At 41.2% G+C, this 20,797-nt stretch overlaps 2 protein-coding genes across 11 annotated transcripts in view; one reads left to right on the plus strand and one right to left on the minus strand.

Moving 5' to 3' along the window:
* Positions 1-480: 480 nt before the first annotated feature.
* Positions 481-11,579, minus strand: LOC135091495 (uncharacterized). Of its 4 annotated transcripts, none has more exons than XR_010262531.1 (6): positions 10,356-11,579; positions 10,028-10,175; positions 8,207-8,319; positions 6,372-6,458; positions 1,551-2,693; positions 481-1,241 (listed from the first exon to the last, which is right to left on the minus strand). XR_010262531.1 is itself a non-coding variant. In XM_063989179.1 (5 exons), the coding sequence occupies exons 1-2, from the start codon at positions 10,299-10,301 to the stop codon at positions 8,267-8,269; spliced, it is 327 nt and encodes a 108-aa protein (XP_063845249.1). In that variant the 5' UTR covers positions 10,302-10,344; the 3' UTR covers positions 481-1,717; positions 2,419-2,693; positions 6,372-6,458; positions 8,207-8,266. The 4 variants fall into 4 exon arrangements, 2 of the variants coding, with proteins under 2 accessions (XP_063845249.1, XP_063845248.1); XR_010262530.1 differs by having other exon boundaries at positions 481-1,722; positions 2,419-2,693; positions 10,356-11,511; XM_063989179.1 differs by lacking the exon at positions 10,356-11,579 and having other exon boundaries at positions 481-1,717; positions 2,419-2,693; positions 10,028-10,344.
* Positions 11,580-15,156: 3,577 nt separating this feature from the next.
* Positions 15,157-20,797, plus strand: part of LOC135091496 (enhancer of mRNA-decapping protein 3-like) — a 39,601-nt gene continuing 33,960 nt past the window's right edge. The window contains exon 1 of one of the 7 annotated variants that reach the window (XM_063989182.1): positions 15,157-15,279. The gene's annotated coding sequence lies outside the window, so the exon portion shown is untranslated. Of the gene's footprint in view, positions 15,357-20,797 lie in introns of all 7 variants that reach the window. The other 6 variants (XM_063989181.1, XM_063989187.1, XM_063989184.1 and 3 more) reach the window with 6 other exon arrangements.

The following is a 20,797-nucleotide window of genomic DNA, read 5'->3' on the forward strand; positions in this document are numbered from 1 at the left end:
CATGTCAAGAGCAAGGCTAATGCAGAAGTGTCACACTGCAGGCACTGGTGAGATAATCAGTTATGCCTATTACATTTTCGTTAGCATAGTTGCAGTGCAGTTGACACAGAAGAGGGATAGAGAGTTATATGGATGGAATTACTGTGATATTACCAAAAATAGTGTGATGTCCTGCTGCAAGTGAGTGAAATCATAGTTTATGGTTCCAGCAGACACAGTAGGTGATTCTTTTACTCTTTCAGCAGTCTCAATCTGGCTTTTCTTACCCTTCTCACCAGATACAGTTTGTCATTTCATAGTAATTTGAATCCCACATAACCAACTACAAATTAATTATAATAATGACAGCAATTGTTAAATGTCTATCTGTACATATTTTTTTAGGGAAGCAAGGTTATTTTAGCTATTTTAGGTTTGTCTGTTTAGGTTATATTATTCTGGTTTTGTTAGATTACTTTGGTTAAGTTACATTACATTAGATTAGCATACTAATTTAATGTAGGCCAAAAATAACAAATAACAAATAGTTTCATGTGGAAAAGATAAACAGATGAAAGTAAAAATTTACCCACACTAGCATATTTGCTTAATATTTTGTCTTGACCTAATTGCATATGGAATTTAGTTAACTAATGTTTTGGGCATTGCTGGACATTGTTTTGAGTAATATGAACAAATTCCTCTGTATAACTTTCTGTTACATACTGGGAGAAAAAAATTGTTTCTTTCTGCTCAGCCTTTGGAACCCAAACTGCTGGAATAAATTTATTTCTTGAATATTGGTTTTGCTTTGTTGAGGAAGGAGGGTTAGGTTATGGTTAGGACAGTTAGGTTAGGTGATTGTTAACAGTACTTAAAACCCCTGTAGTTATATAAAAGAAGTTTGCTCTTGTGTACATGTTGTATTTCAATGTTGATGCTGTTACAAAATTTACTCATATAGTCAACAAACATAACCAAGAACCAGCTAAGCAATGCATTATAAATAGGAGTATGTACATTACCTCTGGTGGTCAGGTCTGAGACACTGACCACTGCAATGCTAAATAACATCAATATGTTCTAATACATTCATGTTTTACACAAAGTTGATTTAGCTTTACATGTGAGCTTCTAAGTGGCTGATAATTGAAACATTCATATCCATACAGGTGGGGGACCTCCAGATTAGACAACAAACACTGCTGTGGAGTTGGTTGTTCTGCAGATGTTGTCTCCCACAGATTTGCAGGACTGCCATTCTTTGACAGTGAGAACACCACATTGCATAAGTAAACTACCAAAGGTCAAATTACATTTTGTAAATTACTGCCATTTTTAACTTTAAGTGCAATACTGTAATGTAACAATAATTATGTCACAGTATCATCTTCCATGGGGCTAGCAGCATCATATCCAAAACTCATCTTCCTGAACATAAATATCAGCACAGTTGCACATCAACTCAGCAAAACTATGTGATAGACATAGACATGACTAGGTTGACTGCTAATTGAAAGAAAAATTAGTCAATAAAAACATCACTCACAGAATACCAGCTTATTCTCTACCTGCAGTAATGTAAGCACTTTGTTTTTGTTTTTTCCAGAAGTGTCAGGGCCTCTGGAAGGACCACCGCCTTCCACCAGCAGTGGTGTTGGAGCCATCCAACCCTCTTCTGCTTGTGTTGCTGGGTCTGCAGGGGCCTCTGGATTTGGCAAAGCTGTATTGCAGTCATCTGCACTGGATAAGAACATCACTGTTTAAATCATTCATGTTACAGATGACAACATTCATTGGTGAATAACATGTTAACATGTATTCAGTTTTGTCCTCCAGTACAATGAACACTGATTATTCATTTATCATATGTGCCATACTTTTCAACTTTCTTTATTACAGTCAAGTAATATCGTAATGAAATGCCTTGTATTTGTGCAGTACATTAGCAGACAATTTATTTGACCCTCATTTGCACATTGTTACTTCAGCATACCAAATCCAGGTGCAGCTCCACAGGTGCCCTCAGCTCCACAACCAGTGGCAGCTCTGCAACCACTTCCAGCTCCCTAGCCAGCTGCTGCATCCCAGCCAGTTGCTGCATCCCACCCAGCTGCTGCAGCCCACCTAGCTCTTGCACCCAAGCCAGCTGCTGCACCCCAGCCACAGTTGCTGCACCTCACATAGCTGTTGCACCCCAGCCAGCTGCTACACCTTACATAGCTGCTGCACCCAAGCCAAGTACAAGATGCACAATTCCTGCCAGTAAGTCTGTTCTTGCTACTTTGACCTATTTTTTTGAGGAATACATCTCTCAGGCATTTAAAATGCTGATTTCATAAGTATGTCATACCACCACCCTAGGTATAGCAGAAAGGTCCAAGGAGCAAATGAGGTAAAAGGACACAGCAAGAGAGCATGACATGTAACTTAACATACCATTTATTTTGTAACTTGTGGTATAAAGTCATGTTTTCTTCTAAACTGTATTTCAGGTGGCCACTCAAAGTTGGAAGTTCTGTCTCAAGCGCTGGAAAACCAGCAGCAGATTCATCTGAGCATGGACGAGCTGGTGATGGTGGAGCAGGAGCAGGGGATGGCTATACAAGACATGTCCCAGGCACTTCAACCGATGGCACCTTCAAGTCAGCAGATGGTTTGGGTTCAAACAATCTCTTGATGTACAGAGGAACATTCTGCATTCATTGCAGCAGCTGGTAACACTTGTTGATCAGTTTAATAATACTAACACCAGCTAGCAATAATTTATATGATTCAAATGTTTACCTTTCATAAGTTTACCCTTATTAAGTTATGATAATTTATATTAAGTTATAAGACTAAGTTATGAAATTAAGTTATATTAAGTTATATTTCTTTTCTGTAGCTTTAAGTTGTAGCAATTCTATCATTTACCTAGAGTAGCTTGTTAATATTAGTACAATATAATACCAAAGCATTTTTTCACTGTGATATCTACACTGCCTTTGTGTTACTTAAAGTACAAAAAGATTAGAGTGTTTTGTGGTGACCTGGTGGGTATTTCTATAAATATGTAGTCAAAAATTGAAGGATAAGTTTCTTGAAACCTCCCTCTTGAAGGAATGCAAGTCATAGGAAGGTGGAAATACAGAAGCAGGCAGGGAGTTCCAGGGTTTACCAGAGAAAGAGATGAATGATTGAGAATACTGGTTAACTCTTGCGTTAGAGAGGTGGACAGAATAGGGATGAGAGAAAGAAGAAAGTCTTGTGCAGCGAGGCCGCGGGAGGAGGGGAGGCATGCAGTTAGCAAAATCAGAAGAGCAGTTAGCATGAAAATAGCGGTAGAAGACAGCTAGAGATGCAACATTGTGGCGATGAGAGAGAGGCTGAAGACAGTCAGTTAGAGGAGAGGAGTTGATGAGACAAAGAGCTTTTGATTCCACCCTGTCTAGAAGAGCAGTATGAGTGGAACCCCCCCCCCAGACATGTGAAGCATACTCCATACATGGACGGATAAGGCCCTTGTACAGAGTTAGCAGCTGGGGGGTGAGAAAAACTGGCGGAGACATCTCAGAAGATCTAACTTCATAGAAGCTGTTTTAGCTAGAGTTGAGATGTGAAGTTTCCAGTTCAGATTATAAGTAAAGGGCAGACTGAGGATGTTCAGTGTAGAAGAGGGGGATAGTTGAGTGTCATTGAAGAAGAGGGGATAGTTGTCTGGAAGGTTGCGTCGAGTTGATAGATGGAGGTATCAAGTTTTTGAGGCACTGAACAATACCAAGTTTGCTCTGCCCCAATCAGAAATTTTAGAAAGATCAGAAGTCAAGCGTTCTGTGGCTTCCCTGCGTGAAATGTTTACTTCCTGAAGGGTTGGACGTCTGAAAAGACTTGGAAAAGTGCAGGGTGGTATCATCAGCGTAGGAGTGGATAGGACAAGAAGTTTGGTTTAGAAGATCATTAATGAATAATAAGAAGAGAGTGGGTGACAGAACAGAACCCTGAGGAACACCACTGTTAATAGATTTAGGAGAAGAACAGTGACTGTCTACCACAGCAGCAATAGAACAGTCAGAAAGGAAACTTGAGATGAAGTTACAGAGAAAAAGATAGAAGCCATAGGAGGGTAGTTTGGAAATCAAAGCTTTGTGCCAGACTCTATCAAAAGCTTTTGATATGTCCAAGGCAACAGCAAAAGTTTCATCAAAATCTCTAAAAGAGGATGACCAAGACTCAGTAAGGAAAGCCAGAAGATCACTAGTAGAGCGGCCTTGATGGAACCCATACTGGCGATCAGATAGAAGGTTGTGAAGTGACAGATATTTAAGAATCTTCCTGTTGAGGATATATTCAAAAACTTTAGATAGGCAGGAAATTAAATCAATAGGACAGTAGTTTGAGAGATTAGAACGGTCACCCTTTTTAGGAACAAGCTGAATGTAGGCAAACTTCCAGCAAGAAGGAAAGGTAGATGTTGACAGACAGCTGAAAGAGTTTGACTAGGCAAGGTGCAAGCACGGAGGCACAATTTCAGAGAACAACACGAGGGACCCCATCAGGTCCATAAGCCTTCCGTGGGTTTAGGCCAGTGAGGGCAAGGAAAACATCATTGCGAAGAATTTTAATAGGTAGCATGAAGTAGTCAGAGGGTGGAGGAGAGGGAGGAACAAGCCCAGAATTGTCCAAGGTAGAGTTTTTAGCAAACGCTTGAGTGAAGAGTTCAGCTTTAGAGAATCAAAGTTATTGGAGATATTTTTGGCTAGATGCCAGAAGTCACAAGGGGAGTTAGATCTTGAAAGGTTTTGACACTTTCTGTTAATGAAGGAGTTTTTGGCTACTTGGAGAACAGACTTGGCATGGTTCAGGGCAGAAATATAAAGTGTATGAGATTCTGGTGATGGAAGGCTTAAGTACCTTTTGTGGGCCACTTCTCTATCATTTATAGCACGAGAACAAGCTGTGTTAAACCAAGGTTTGGAAGGTTTAGGTTGAGAAAAAGAGTGAGGAATGTATGCCTCCATGCCAGAAATTATCACCTCTGTTATGCGCTCAGCACACAAAAACGGGTCTCTGACACGGAAGCAGTAGTCATTCCAAGGAAAATCAGCAAAATACCTCCTCAGGTCCCCCCAACTAGCAGAGGCAAAACGCCAGAGGCACCTTCGCTTAGGGGGATCCTGAGGAGGGATTGAAGCAATAGGACAAGATACAGAGATGAGATTGTGATCAGAGGAGCCCAATGGAGAAGAAAGGGTGACAGCATAAGCAGAAGGATTAGAGGTCAGGAAAAGATCAAGAACGCTGGGCGTATCTCCAAGACAGTCAGGAATACGAGTAGGGTGTTGCACCAATTGCTCTAGGTTGTGGAGGATAGCACAGTTGAAGGCAAGTTCACCAGGATGGTCAGTGAAGGGAGAGGAAAGCCAAAGCTGGTGGTGAACATTGAAGTCTCCAAGAATGGAGACCTCTGCAAAAGGGAAGAGAGAATGTGCTCCACTTTGGAAGTTAAGTAGTCAAAGAATTTCTTATAGTCAGACGAGTTAGGTGAGAGGTATACAGCACAGATAAATTTAGTTTGAGAGTGACTCTGTAGTCGTAGCCAGATAGTGGAAAACTCGGAAGATTCAAGAGCATGGGCACAAGAGCAGGTTAAATCGTTGCACACATAAACGCAACATCCAGCTTTAGATTGAAAATCAGGATAGAGAAAGTAGGAGGGAACAGAATAGGGGCTACTGTCAGTTGCCTCAGACACCTGAATTTCAGTGAGGAAAAGAAGATGAGGTTTAGAAGAGGAGAGGTGGTGTTCTACAGATTGAAAATTAGATCTTAGACTACAAATGTTGCAGAAGTTAATGAAGAAAAAAGTTGAGGGGAGTGTCAAGACACTTAGGGTCGTTATCAGAAGAGCAATTCGACCTGGAGACATTTATGGTCCCCTCCCTAGATGGGGACTCCGAGGCTGGTGTAGGAGTCACCATAATAATTTTGAAATTTTTGAGTGAAGGGTGTGTGTGTTATTAGGTGCTCATAGTTTTGTGTGCATCAGTGGTGGGATTGCTCAAGGGCACCATGAGATGGGGCTCAAGGGGATACCGACTATCACCTGCAATATTGTGATCCCAATTCAGAATTTTTATGATTTAGTCATGCAGTATGCCTGCTTTTCACCCATGAAAAGGTAATGTGCTAAAGTTTTCTTCTGATGGAAATATCAATATCACTATCAATAGTTAACATAATAATGTGAAGAAAAACAATATTATAATCAACAGGAATGCATACATGAGGAGATAAGTGTTAATTTGTAGTCACTGAGGTGATGGGTGATCTGGCAGTGAATGGTATCATTATATATAATATATGGCTCACAGATATTTATGCAGTTATGCACTTTGAATGTAGATACTCACCAACAAGCAGGAAATCACCAGATTCCCCTCTCTCAAACTGCTGCTTCAGATTATAGTTGCTCCACACAAAAGCATCATGTGTAGCACCTAGAAGGGAATACATGAATAGTCACACATACACAGTAAAGTATATACCAAATAAGTTTGGCACAGAGTCAGTCTATAAAGGAAAAGGAGATGCCTTGGAATGCGGAAAATATAGAGGAATCAGACTACTGGAAAACAGAATGAAACTGTTCGAAAAGGTATTGGAGGAGAGGCTGAGGAAACTGATAAAAGTGGATGATTGACAGTTTGGGTTTTGCCCAGGAAGATCGACAATAGATGCAATTTTTATAATGAGGCAAATACAGGAGAGTTCAGTGAAAGGAAGAAGAAGCTATTCCATGTCTTTGCTGATTTAGAGAAGGCATTTGACAGAGTGCCAAGGAGAGCGATCGAGTGAATACTAAGGAGACAAAAAGTGCCCAAAAGGCTCGTGACTGCAGTGCAGTCATGTCTCTGTATGTGGAATCAAGATCAAGGGTGAAAACATTGGCAGGAACATCAAGGGACTTTGACATAAGAGTGGGAGTACACCAAGGATCAGCTCTTCTTCCACTACTCTTTATCACAGTAATGGAGGAGGCTACTAAACTGGTAAGAGGAGATGGTCCGTGGGAGCTACTCTATACCAATGATTTGGTATTGACAGCAGAATCAAGGAAAGAAGTGACTGACATGTTTAATAGGTGGAAGGAGGGGATGGAGCAGAGGAGACTGAATATAAACATGGAGAAGACAAAACTAATGGTGACCGGAAATGAAGCCAGAGAAAGAATTCAGTTAGGAAAATGGCCATGTGGATGTTGTGGAAGAGGAGTGGGAGCAAACTCAGTGTTGTGTACTAGGTGTAATAAATGGTGTCATCAATGATGCTCAGTTCTGAGGAATCTCAGAAGGGCGCAGAACTTTGTATGTCCAAGATGTGTGCGGGAGGAGGGTGGTAGTGGCGGTGATGACGAGGATGTCGGGTTCGAGGTGAATGGAGATGTGTTGGAGGAGGTACAACAGCTCTGCTACTTGGGAGATACGTTGGACTGTGAAGCGGGTGTAGCGAGGGCAGTATGGGTGAGAGTAGCAGCTGCATGGGGAAGATGGCGAGAAATTGCCAGTTTATTGGTGAACTGCAGCATAACACCGAGAATCAGGGGAAAGGTATATGGAGCTTGTGTCAGATCTGCTCTTCTGTATGGAGCAGAAACATGGCCACTGACAAACAGACTGACAGATATTCTATGTAGCTGTGACCGCAGGCTGCTGAGATACATGACAGGAGTGAGGTGGCAAGACAGGAGTCTAGCAGCGAGGTGGCAGAGATGTGTGGAGTTGAAGAGCTTTCTGTTGAGCTGAGGAAGACTGAGATGATTCGGACATGTGAAAATGGAAGAGGGAGGGGTGTTGAGCGAGGAAGGAGGTGGGGTTTGGAGGCCGACGGCCGGTGGGAAGGCCAAAGAAAAAGTGGAGGAAGTGTGTGACGGAGGATTTGAATTTGTTGGGAATAGAAGAACATATGGCACAAGATCGCCAGTTGTGGAAAGCAGTCATCGCCCGTCCAACCCCACCCTAATGGGAAAATGCGGACGTTAAACGAAAATGATGATGATGATGACAAGAGTCAATCACCATTTTATAGGAATATATCATACCTTGCATGTGTCAACTGTTAATTTATAACTAATGTCAAGGCTTATCACATTATGTTTTCTTATACAATACCAGTAACCATGTGCAGTCACATGAAAATCAATGAAGTACATGGCTGGGTAAACATGTGATGCAATAATACTATATACCTGGGAATTTGGAGCAGTAGCTGAGGATCACTCCATTTGCATCACAAACAAGTTGGATGTTCAGGGGGTAGAGGACCTCGTCCACACCTGGGCCTTGATGGCAATGTGGGTGCCTGTGCACACAAAGTATTAGATGATCATGTTACACAGTAGCTACATACATGCATCATATATATATATATATATATATATATATATATATATATATATATATATATATATATATATATATATATATATATATATATATATATATATATATATATATATATATATATATATATATATATATATGAGGCGTCGTGTGCAGTAGTATACCCAAACGCCACCCTTCCGGAAATCGAGATAATGGTATCACAGAGTTCCATTGTTGAGAGACATCGCTCAGAAAATAAGGTTGTAAGTCCATAATAATGGTTTAGATTTTGGACCTTTTTGGCCAAAGGGCTGCTTTAGCCTATGTATTGGTGCAGCAGTATACTCATCCACCAGTTCCGGAGAGAACCGCGTGCATGACTGTACTCTTGCTCTCGTCCCCAGCCTGTGTGAAGCGAGCCCGCCTCATTTCTCTGCTTTCTTTTGTATAACACACGTACCTATCAATCACTCTGTATCATGTGAAACTTTATTATTCTTATCATTATTTGTTGGGATTTGCATTTTCTCTGGCAAGGGACATTATTAAATGACAAATAATGGAATTTTTTCAGGTATTTTCTGAACTATTTTCTTTAATTTCTAAATCATATTTTTGTTGTTATATTTTCTGTGACAAAGGACTCGTGTTAAAATGTGCAAACAATGGGCTTTAAAAGGGTATAAGAGTTATTATCTTAGCTGTAATAGTTTTGGAGAAAATCTTTTATATTCTGAAAACTTTAGAGCTGTTTCCTGGAAATTTTAAGAAATGGCGCTTGGGTATACTACAGCAGGCGACGCTTCATATATATATATATATATATATATATATATATATATATATATATATATATATATATATATATATATATATATATATATATATATATCATCCCTCTTGGATTCACATTTGGTTACTAACCACACCTAACCTACCATAAACTAAGCTGGGGGCTGCCCCTCCCTCATCACTCCTTATTAATCATACACTCACATATTTAGACTCTAGGAACTAATCTTGACATGTTCCCAACACTGGATTACAACTTTATAAACCATGGCATGCAGTAAGTTGACTTTAATACCTTTTATCCTTGAAAGTCAGCCACATTTAAATGTTATTCACCACATTGAACAACAGTTTATTCACCTACAAAAGTTATTTATGAGATATTGGGCACCTTAAAGTCTCAAAAATAAATAAAAAAGTAATTGTCTGGAGTCCTCTCCTGGCCTTATTACATATCTATTCTCTTCCATTCTTTCACATATGCCTCTTGATAAACATATAGTATAGGATGAGGGGAGAAGTGACCCCATAGTATAGGATGAGGGGAGAAGTGCCCCCATCCTTCAGGGGTATTCTAGAGGTAATGCTAAGCTTATATTAGTGTCCTTAAAGGTGGGTCTAGCCCCCGTGGTTGCGTTTGATTAGTTAATGTTTCATATAAAAATGTACGGTGACTAACCTAACTTAACCTCTGGTGACCTTCGCCCACTCCCCTGGAGCCCCTGGAGGGCAGGGGGACTTCTTTCTTAGCTTGAAGTTGTTTTATGTGTATTTAAAGGTATATGCGAAGAATGTAAGAGAATAGACCAGTAATAAGGGCAAGGAAAGGACTCCTTGACAGTTACCAAAAGTCAGCCCCTGTGCTGAAGCATGCAACACCATTATCATCTTACCTGCAGTGTCTCCAATGAAGTTTTGGAAGGACTCACTGGCAAACAACCTCAGGGCCAGCAAAACCTGGGTGCGGGTTGGTAATGCCTGGCTACGCCTTGTCCTCCTCTCAAGCTGAGGTTGCATCTCCTCAAACAAGAGGATTAGCTCCTGCCGAGGGAAGCGATATTTGAGCATGAGCTCATTATCACTCAATGCCAAAGGGTCAAGGGGATCCTGAAAGTCCCTTTCTTGCCTCAAGGCATAAACATGGAAGTATGCAAAGGTAATTTCCATTATATACAGGAGGAGCGGCGAAAACAACACTTAATCAACAGTAGTACTACTTACTACTTGTTAGGAGGCAGAATGGGGAGTGCACACACATGGGACAAATTTGCCCCCTCGTTTTCCAGCTTTATTTTTTGTGTTCCATGCAAGATTTCACTTTGTGCATCACAAAATCATGTTTTCTTGGTAGTAAAGCTTGTAAATAATTATAAAAAAAAGTTACTTTGTGCACATAGATATTTATATGAGTTTTCGCCAAGGTGATGTTAACACCTCAGGAAGTGGTGTTAGTTAACAACCTTGCTGCCACGGCAACAACAACCTCCTACACGTTCACGGATACCATTTGGCGGCCGGAGGCTCCTATTTATCGCTGATCGCAGTTTGTTAAGTAGCAACCTGCTTCGTGAATCTGGGCCCTTGCCTGTGGGCCGGTAAAATAGTCTGGCAACCTCACCCTAACACTAACCTAACCCTAACACTATGGTGTTACGACCATAGTGAATAGGGTGCAGGAGTCACAAGGGACCCTGTACACCCATCTGTGAGCCCTGCATTGAGTCCACATAAGAGGTGGCTCAGTGAAGCTACACGAGGTGTAGCAGCTTGGTGAAGGGGCTGGGAACTGTGGTCGTAACAGCAGATTCAAGTGACCGGTTAATTTCAAGTGACGAAGTGCGTGCACAGCCTCATTTTTACTGCCAGATGTACGACACATTCACTCCCAGCCACGGCAACAAACAAACGTCTTCAGGCGACGCCATTCAACAGCAGCAGTAGAAGGCATGCCATGCCCATGTAGGTTAGGTAATGTTAGGTTGGATTAGATATTGCTACACATCATTTAAGTTGGGTTAGGTAATGCTAGATTAGATTAGTGTCTTATTATCTTAAAATCCGAAGCATTTGTAGTACTGTATGGTTTGATAAGCTAAATAATCCATACCTAATATTTGTATTCCAATAAAAAAAAGTAAAAAAGAACTCATATATTAAAGAGAAATTGTATGGTGTGGCATAATTCTTAATACATCTCACCCAATGCCTATACATTTTTCCGAGAATAAATTGAGTATCATTAAGAAGGGGTCCAGGGAGGTCTGTGCGTTGTTGGTGGCTGGGAGCAAATAAGCCATACCTCTGGCAGTGAAAATATGGCTGCGCACATGCTTGGTCACTTGAAACTAGCTAGTCACTACGACACTGGGGTAGATGTAAAGGTTTCGAAGCTCCCAGGAGACCTGTGTGAAAGGTACGCGTCGGAAAATGCCTGTTTCTGAGGCACTTACGAAGAACTGAAGAAGATGCCTTTGATTCAAGTGTGAATTTTTCTTCACTTGTTGTCATTGCTTGCTGCATGTGTGTGTGCGCAGTACAAAAAGAAGTCCCTTAAACCATACTATAGATTGAATGACGTGAATATGTAGCTGCACATTCAGGAGACTCAAGTAGCTCAAAACAATGCCGACAAAGTCGTAATACTCGGCAGGGATTTTTTTTTTTTTTTTTTTTATGTAGGACACTGGCCAAGGGCAACATTAATCCAAAAAAAAAAAAAAAAGCACAGTGAAAAGCCAGTCCCAGAAAAGGGTCCAAAGCTGTAGTCAGAAAGTGAATTAAGGATAAGTGTCTTGAAACCTCCCTCTTGAAGGAATTCAAGTCATAGGAAAATGGAAAAACAGAAGCAGGCAGGGAGTTCCAGAGTTTGCCAGAAAAAGGGATGAATGATTGAGGATACTGGTTAACTCTTGCATTAGAGAGGTGGACAGAACAGGGGTGAAAGAAACAAGAAAGTCTTGTGCAGCGAGGCCGCGATTGGAGGCATGCAGTTTGCAAGATCAGAAGAGCAGTTAGCATGAAAATAGCGGTAAAAGACAGCTAGAGATGCAACATTGTGGCGATGAGAGAGAGGCTGAAGACAGTCAGTTATAGGAGAGGAGTTGATAAGATAAAAAGTTTTTGATTCCACCCTGTCTAGAAGAGCGGTATGAGTGGAACCCCCTCCCAGACATACGGACATACGGACAAGGGCCTTATCCGTCCATACATGGACGGATAAGGCCCTTGTATAGAGTTAGCAGCTGGGGGGGGGAGAGAAAAACTGGCGGAGATGTCTCAGAACACCTAACTTCATAGAAGCTGTTTTAACTAGAGATGAGATGTGAAGTTTCTAGTTCAGATTATAAGTAAAGGACAGACCGAGGATGTTCAGTGTAGAAGAGGGGGACAGTTGAGTGTCACTGAAGAAGAGGGGATAGTTATCTGGAAGGTTGTGTCGAGTTGATAGATAGAGGAACTGAGTTTTTGAGGCACTGAACAGTACTAAGTTTGTTCTGCCCCAATCAGAAATTTTAGAAAGATCAGAAGTCAGGCGTTCTATGGCTTCCCTGCATAAAATGTTTACTTCCTGAAGTGTTGGACGTCTATGACAAGACGTGGAAAAGTGCGGGGTGGTATCATTGATGAATAATAAGAAGAGAGTGGGTGACAGGACAGAACCCTGAGGAACACCACTGTTAATAGATTTAGGAGAAGAATAGTAACCGTCTACCACAGCAGTAATAGAACGGTCAGAAAGGAAACTTGAGATAAAGTTACAGAGAGAAGGATAGAAGCCGTAGGAGGGTAGTTCGGAAATCAAAGCTTTGTGCCAGACTCTATCAGAAGCTTTTGATATGTCGAAGGTAACAGCAAAAGTTTCACCAAAATCTCTAAAAGAGGATGACTAAGACTCAGTAAGAAAAGCCAGAAGATCACCAGTAGAGCAGTCTTGACGGAACCCATACTGGCGATCAGATAGAAGGTTGTGAAGTGATAGATGTTGAGGATAGATTCAAAAACTTTAGATAAGCAGAAAATTAAAGCAATAGGACAGTAGTTTAAGGGATTAGGACGGTCTCCCTTTTTAGGAACAGGCTGAATGTAGGCAAATTTCCAGCCAGAAGGAAAGGTAGATGTTGACAGAGTTGAAAGAGTTTGACTAAGCAAGGCGCAAGCACGGAGGTACGGTTTCAGAGAACATTAGGAAAGACCCCATCAGGTCCATAAACCTTCTGAGGGTTTAGGCCAGCGAGAGCATGGAAAACATCATTGCGAAGAATTTTAATAGCTAGCATGAAGTAGTCAGAGGGTGGAGGAGAGGGAGGAACAAGCCCTGAATGGTCCAAGGTAGAGTTTTTAGCAAACGTTTGAGCAAAGAGTTCAGCTTTAGAGATAGATGTGAAATAAAAAGGTTGAAATAAAAGAGGGAAAGAAGAAGAATCAAAGTTATTGGAAATATTTTTAGCTAGATGCCAGAAGTCACGAGGAAGTTAGATCTTGAAAGATTTTGACACTATTAATGAAGGAGTTTTTGGCTAGTTAGAGAACAGGTTTGGCATGGTTCTGGGCAGAAATATAAAGTGCATGAGATTCTGGTGATGGAAGGCTTAAGTACCTTTTGTGGGCCACCTCTCTATCACGTATAGCACGAGAACAAGCTGTGTTAAACCAAGGTTTGTAAGGTTTAGTTCAAGAAAAAGAGTGAGGAATGTACACCTCCATGCCAGACACTATCACCTCTGTTATGCGCTCAGTACACAAAGACGGATCTCTGACACGGAAGCAGTAGTCGTTCCAAGGAAAATCAGCAAAATTCTTCCTCAGGTCCTCCCAAGTAGCAGAGACAAAATGCCAGAGGCACCTTCGCTTAGGGGGATCCTGAGGAGGGATTAGAGCAATATGATAAAACACAGGTATGAGATTGTGATCAGAGGAGCCCAACGGAGAAGAGACGGTGACAGCATAAGTAGAAGGATTAGAGGTCAGCAAAAGGTCAAGAATGTTGACGGTCAGGAATATGAATAGGGTGTTGCACCAATTGCTCCAGGTCGTGGAGGATAGCAGAGTTGAAGGCTAGCTCACCAGGATGGTCAGTGAAGGGAGAGAAAAGCCAAAGCTTGTGGTGAACATTGAAGTCTCCAAGAATGGAGATCCCTGCAAAAGGGAAGAGGGTCAGAATGTGCTCCACTTTGGAAGTTAAGTAGTCAAAGAATTCCTTATAGTCAGAGGAGTTAGCTGAGAGGTATACAGTACAGATAAATTTAGTTTGAGAGTGACTCTGTAGTCGTAGCCAGATGGTGGAAAACTCGAAAGATTCAAGAGCGTGGGCACGAGAGCAGGTTAAGTCGTTGCGCACATAAACGCAACATCCAGCTTTAGATTGAAAATGAGGATAGAGAACGTAGGAGGGAACAGAATAGGGGCTACTGTCAGTTGCCTCAGACACCCGAATTTCAGTGAGGAAAAGAAGATGAGGTTTAGAAGAGGAGAGGTGGTGTTCTACAGATTGAAAATTAGATCTTAGACCGCGAATGTTGCAGAAGTTGATGAAGAAAAAAGTTGAGGGGAGCGTCAAGACACTTGGGGTCGTTATCAGAAGAGCAGTCCGACCTGGGGACATTTGTAGCCCCCTCCCCAAATGGGGACTCCGAGGCTGGTGTAGGAGTCGCCATAGTAATTTTGATTTTTTTAGTGAAGTGTGTGTGTGTGTGTGTGTGTGTGTGTGTGTGTGTGTGTGTGTGTGTGTTATTAGGTGCTTGTAGTTTTGTGTGGAGGAAGAGAGTTGTCTTTAGAAGGCAGGCTGTGATTGCCCTCTTGTGTTGTGAGACACAAAGGGAAACGTTCAGTGAGGTCACAGGTGGGTTTAACAAGTTCACAGCATCCCCTGATCCAGTGGTTTAGACCTCACTGGTAATTATTTTTTTCAGCAGGTGCCTACTGCCTTGTAGGAAAAGGTCATCAAAGAGTCTTTCTCCCCTGTGCTGTAAAGATTCGAGCAAAGTATTTAGAGATGTAGAGATGTTCAAAATACATCACGTGATGCCGTCACATCTCAAAACTTGCAAGGCAGGATCAGGATCAAGTTCAGTGTTGACCAGAAAATAAACAAAAGTGGCGTAGTGTTGCCCTAGATACTGCTAAGTGTGACGGTGCACGGTGAGCTGTGAGTAAAGAGTTGGTGGTAGCTGGAATGAAGCAGGTAGGGCAGGACACGGAGGAGAATAGATAAAGATATGAATGGTGAGTCGAGAGGGTGAAGTTGGCTTTCCTGGGCGCGCTGGTCCGATTGGCGGGGCGCTGACCTGTTGCCTCGCTAGTGTGCTGAGTGAGGGACGGGGATAAGGCTCAGGGGAATGAGAGACAAATCTGATGAGGCTATAAAGAAACATGAAGAGGTGAGAGAGATAGAGAAGGAAGATAATGATAGGCACATATTGAGGACCAGGGCCGGAAGAGGGAGTCAGTTTGGTAAAAAAAAAATAAATAAATAAATGAAAAATAAATAAATAAATGGTCACTTTTCAGTTTCACCCAACCAACGATTTTCTGATGTGGCTTATGTGTTTCTGGTGAGATATATAGTGTATTGATTGATGGTCTACATCACTTCCGTTGCAGATGCTTAGTTTTCAAGTAATGAATTTATCAACTTATGCCTACATCTCTTCCCCAACAATCTTGGGGGACCTGTGGGAAATTGGGGTTTTTGGGTGGGACATCATTAAATTGAACAATGCACATTACAAAATAGGTCGAAAATCAACAAAATCACATAAAAATATATGAAAATGCATAAATTACACCTTTGACGGCAGTAGCAGCGGTGGCTGGGGTGAGCATTGCTGTTATTGTTGAGCAGCGTTGCCAACGATTTGCTCCATTTCTTGCTTTATCCGCTGCATTTAGCGAAGGCCCGCCCAAGGGTTACTAATCCTAAATTAGTGCGATACATTTAGAAATAAGTAGCTGTAGCAGTAGCGTCACTACAATTTGACTGAAGTAGTGATAGTGGTAGTATTGTATTGCAAAAAATTAAAAGTTGTGATTAGTAGCATAATATTGGAAAAGGGGTATCAACTTGACTTGGAGTTGAAGTTTGGAATATTGGGAACGAAATACTTTAACAACTACTCATTTAGAGCTTGACACATGTTTCGTTGGGGAAGAGATGTAGGCATAAATTGGTAAATTCATTACTTGAAAACTACGCATTTGTGATGGAAGTGATGTAGACCATCAATCAATACACTACACATCTCACCAGAAACACATATGCCGCATCAGAAAATTGTTGGTTGGGTGAAACTGAAAATTGACGAAATAAATAAATAAATAAATAAAAATAATAATAATAAACTGATCTTACCAGTATTATTCGGTAAACAGCACAAAAAAATAGTGAATTTCAAGGAAGCCTATCTGTATCTATTGGTACTATAAAGTTACTTTAGTTACTTTGGTTGATTTTGCCTGTTATTGCCACAGCTGAGGTGGACCTCAACCGATTCCAGGTGCTTCCCCATCCCCTGCTTTCTGGGTGACTTCAGGCAGGGTGTTGTGGTGGCAGCTTGGGTAGCCTGGTATGGGTGGTTCATCCGATAGCTTGCTGTGCCACCTGTCCAGTCTATACGTGAAGGAGTCTACTGATACTCCTGTTAGGGCCCTCAAGCTTCGTGGCAAGCAGTTAAAGAGTCTGGTTCCATTGTGTGTGAAGGAGTTGTGAGTTAGTGTCTTGACTCTTTGGTGTTGCCTTGAGTGCCCTTCATATAGCACAACCTTCTTCCCAGATGAACATTCACCTGGACACCTACAATGGCCACTATTCCCTCCAGGATCTTCCATACATAAATTTCTATGTATCTTTCTCTTCTTTGTTGGGAGTATATATGGAGGTATTTCAGTCTCTCCCAATAGTTTAGGTGCTGTAACCCCTGTATTTTGTATTCTTTGTGGGCCTTTTAGTGTAGCTATGTCTTGTATCTTATGTGGAGACCATAGCTGACTAGTAATCCACTCTTGGCAGTACTAGCATTCTTCAGTGTTAACATGGGTTTTCTTTCTCTGGTTCTGAAGGTCCTTAGCACCCAGTTGCTGATTTTTCTTGTCTTTTGTGATGTTTGTTGAGTGTGATGGGTGAAGGTAGCATCACAGCTCATATAGATGCCCAGGTCTTATACATGGTCTTTTTCTTGTATAAGTTGGCTGTTGTACTTAATTGGATGTTTTGATTTTTCCTTAACCCCATATCTTATTAGTTCAAATTAGTTGCTATTTAGTTCCATTTTGTTTTCAGTGGCCCATTCTATTATTTTGTTTAGTTCTCCTTAAAGAGTAGCAGTATCCTTGGCTGTCTTGATCTTCATCTGCATCCTTGTTTCATCTGCAAATGAGGTGGCTGTGTCATGTTATAGTTTGGAGTCAGTATCACCAACATGTAAAATAAACAACAGTGGGCCAAGAACTGACCCCTGTGGCACCCTGCTCTGGACTCTGCTTTCTTCAGATAGCTCTCCATGGACAAACACTCTCTGTGTTCTTGTCAGGAAGTTATGAATCCATCTTCCCAGAGCTCCAGTGATGCCATGCAGTTTGTGCAGGAGAATGCCATGATCCATGTCAAATGCCTAGGCAAAGTCCAGGTATATGATATCAGCATCATCACTTGGATGTTTTTCAAGAATTCATAGTGTTGCAGGAGTTGGGAAAGGCAAGATTGCCCAGTCCTGAAGTCATGCTGCCCTGCATTGAGAATTCTGTTGTTTTCTAGGTAGACTCTTATTTTGTTCCTTATGACTTTTTTGCATATCTTGATAAAGTGTGATGTCAGCATGACAGGTCTGTACCGGGTTGCCAGTCCTCTACTGCCACCTTTATGGACTGGTTTTATTGTCCCGCTCTTTAGGGGTGTTGGTATTTCACTGGTGGCTAGTGATGTAGCCCAAAGATGCTGGATAGGTTTGGCTAGTTCTTGGCTGCAGTTCCTAAGTAATTGTGGGTGGAAACCATCTGGTCCAGGTGCTGCATCAAGTGCTATTTCTTGGATTGCCTCAACTATCTCTTGTTCAGATATCTGTATTTCGGCTAGTTGTTTGTCCATATTGTGAGCATCAGCAAAAAAGTGAAATGGATCAATTATTTGAATGTCTGGTCTTGGTGTACTGTACACATTCTCATATTGTTCTTTGAGTATGTTGGCCATTTCCTTTGGGTTGTTGGTCAGTTCTCCATTTGAGTTCAGGGCTCACTGCTGCCCTTGTTTTTAGTTTCTTGTTGGCAGAGAAGAAAATAATATTTGGGGTTGCCTTTTATAATTTCTATTGCATGTTTTTCCTCTTGCCTTTGTTCATCTAAGGATGCCTTAAATGCCTTTTTCAATCCCCTCAATCTTTTCTTTTAGTTTTCTTTGTCCAGGTGCATGGTTCGTTTGGCTCATAATGTGGTGCAGGTTGGCACATTTCCTCATGAGAATTTTCTGTCACATGGAATGTATCTCCTTCTTTGATTTGTGTTCTTTTTGGGTATGTGTTTGTTGCAAATTTCCACTGTTGTTTTGGTAATAGTTGTTAGTATTTCTTCAGTATTTATTCCTTTCAACAAATGTACCCAGTTTGTGTTATTCAGTTCTCTTCTTATCAACTCCCAGTTAATATTTCTACTATAAAAGTTGAATCCTACCAGTGAGTCTTGAGCCACTGCTTGTTTCTCAGTTGTGGGCATATGTGTTAATTCATATAGTTTTATGGCCTGACATGATAGTGTCCTGGACTTGGTAGGAATGTATCATGCTGTAGCTGTTTGATATCATGAGATCCAGGATGTTGTTTCCTTGTAGGTTCCTTGATATGCTGCATGAGGTGGTGTTCATTAATGAGTCTTATTAACTCTGCTCCCTGCTGTCTTTCTTCTTGTGTTCTTCCATTGATTTTCAACTTTTGCCAGTTTATACTAGGCAGATTAAAGTCTCCCATGAAAATTATTTCTGTGTTGGAATTTTGAAGGGTTGTAAGCACCTGTTCTATTTTCTTCAGCACTTCCCCAAACTGTTCTTTGTTGGTGTTTGGTGGCCAGTACACTGTGACAAGGATGAAATTCAATTTCTTTATGTTTGGTACCAAGAGCTCTGTTGTGCTGTTGTAGAAATTCTCTAATTTTCTGCTATTGCTGCTACATCATCTCTCAAGTAGACTGTTACACCACCATGTGTTCTATTAGACCTGTCTGCTCTATATATTGTGTAATTATTTATATTTACTTCATTACTTAAGTGAGTTTCAGTCAGTGCTAGGAAAAGTAAGTTCTCTTGCTGTGCTATTTCTTCCAACATTGGAACTTTTGTTTGATTTGTCTTTGGGTACAGCCCTCTGATGTTGGTGTAATAGAATGTGGCTAGTGGAGTATGCACATGCAACCTCAGTCCCTTTCCTTCAGTCTCACTAGTCTTTCTGCTAGGCAGTCCATTGTTTTGTGAGAGTTCTTCTCTATGTTGAGCATTTTCTGGATGAGAGACTCTGAAAAAGAAGAGTGGTCTACTTTCCTGGGGGTGTTGTAGCATGTTCTGGCTGCTCATCTCTGATGTGCCAGTACTCTTGGGAAGGTATCTTTAAGTTTCTTTCCTGTTCAGTATAGTGTTGTAGTGGTGGTGTGTTGGTCCTTGACTGCAGTGATTCTCATGTAGGGTGATGATTGCTATCACCTTTTGTGTGCCTATTGCCCTTTAGGTGTGGGAACCTAGTTTTTATTTAAGCATTTCCTGTTTCTAAGAGAGTACCAACATATAGTTGGGTGGTAGTCCTTGCATTTCCTATCTTGTGTGCATCCCAGTCTCTCATCCATACCTTGTTTAATTTTCTTAGGGCATGGCTTAGGGTGGCTGTAGGTACAACCATTCCTCCTCAATCTATACTTGCAGAATTGTCTTCTGCAGAATTTACAGACTCAAGGGATTTTATTTAATTTATTGTGTTGGCTATTTCTCCACCATTAGCAGTATTATTTTGAGCAATGTTACCTGTGGTACTGCATAGTGTTGATGGTACATTCCGCCAGCTGTTACTGTTTGGTACTTGTTCTTGGTTTGCCTTCCGTGTCTGGTTATGAACAGCCTGCTGTGCCTGCCCCAGACTGTTATGTTGGACTTTGTGGGATGTGTTGTTAACTAAACAACAAGTCCTCCACAACTTCTTGCTCCGACTGGGAGGAATTCACATCCTCAGGGGTATTTCCAAGTCGTGGTATAAGAGGCTCCTTTCACGTAGTGGTAGTATCACTTTCTGGTATCTTGGTTTTTTTTATCTTGTTTTTTTTTCTTTATGGACTGATTTTCTTTCTTCAGCCTTCCTTTTTTCTATTTCAGTAGCCAGGTTGTTATAATTGGGATAGTTTGCATGAGTGCATACTTGGCATGTATATTTTATACTAGAATGAGTCAGTGTGATAAGGAAGTAGGTTACTATACCACTACATTCATAGTGGGTCCACATTTTACAGTCACTACAACTTATGCCAATGTTGCAGTAGATTTGGCACTCTGCATTTACATCCTGATGGTCAGCTATTTTGTGCAGCTTCCATGACTCTCTTGACCTCTGACCTTATTTCACTGTATTTAAATTTGTTTTTTCCTTTTTTCACTCTATTTCTTACTGTCTGATGAGTCTCTATACATTCATGTACCCTTGCTT

The sequence above is a fragment of the Scylla paramamosain genome, chromosome 37, assembly GCF_035594125.1.
Source record: "Scylla paramamosain isolate STU-SP2022 chromosome 37, ASM3559412v1, whole genome shotgun sequence".
Classification (NCBI taxonomy): domain Eukaryota; kingdom Metazoa; phylum Arthropoda; class Malacostraca; order Decapoda; family Portunidae; genus Scylla; species Scylla paramamosain.

What these genes read in the sequence shown, in the direction of transcription:
- LOC135091495 (XM_063989179.1), bottom strand. Translation starts at nt 10,301, where the DNA reads ATGGAAATTACCTTTGCATACTTCCATGTTTATGCCTTGAGGCAAGAA. An exon ending in CTTCATTGGAGACACTGCAG is followed by an intron (nt 8,320 to 10,027) that starts GTAAGATGATAA and finishes TTGTGTGCACAG; the next exon opens with GCACCCACATTGCCATCAAG.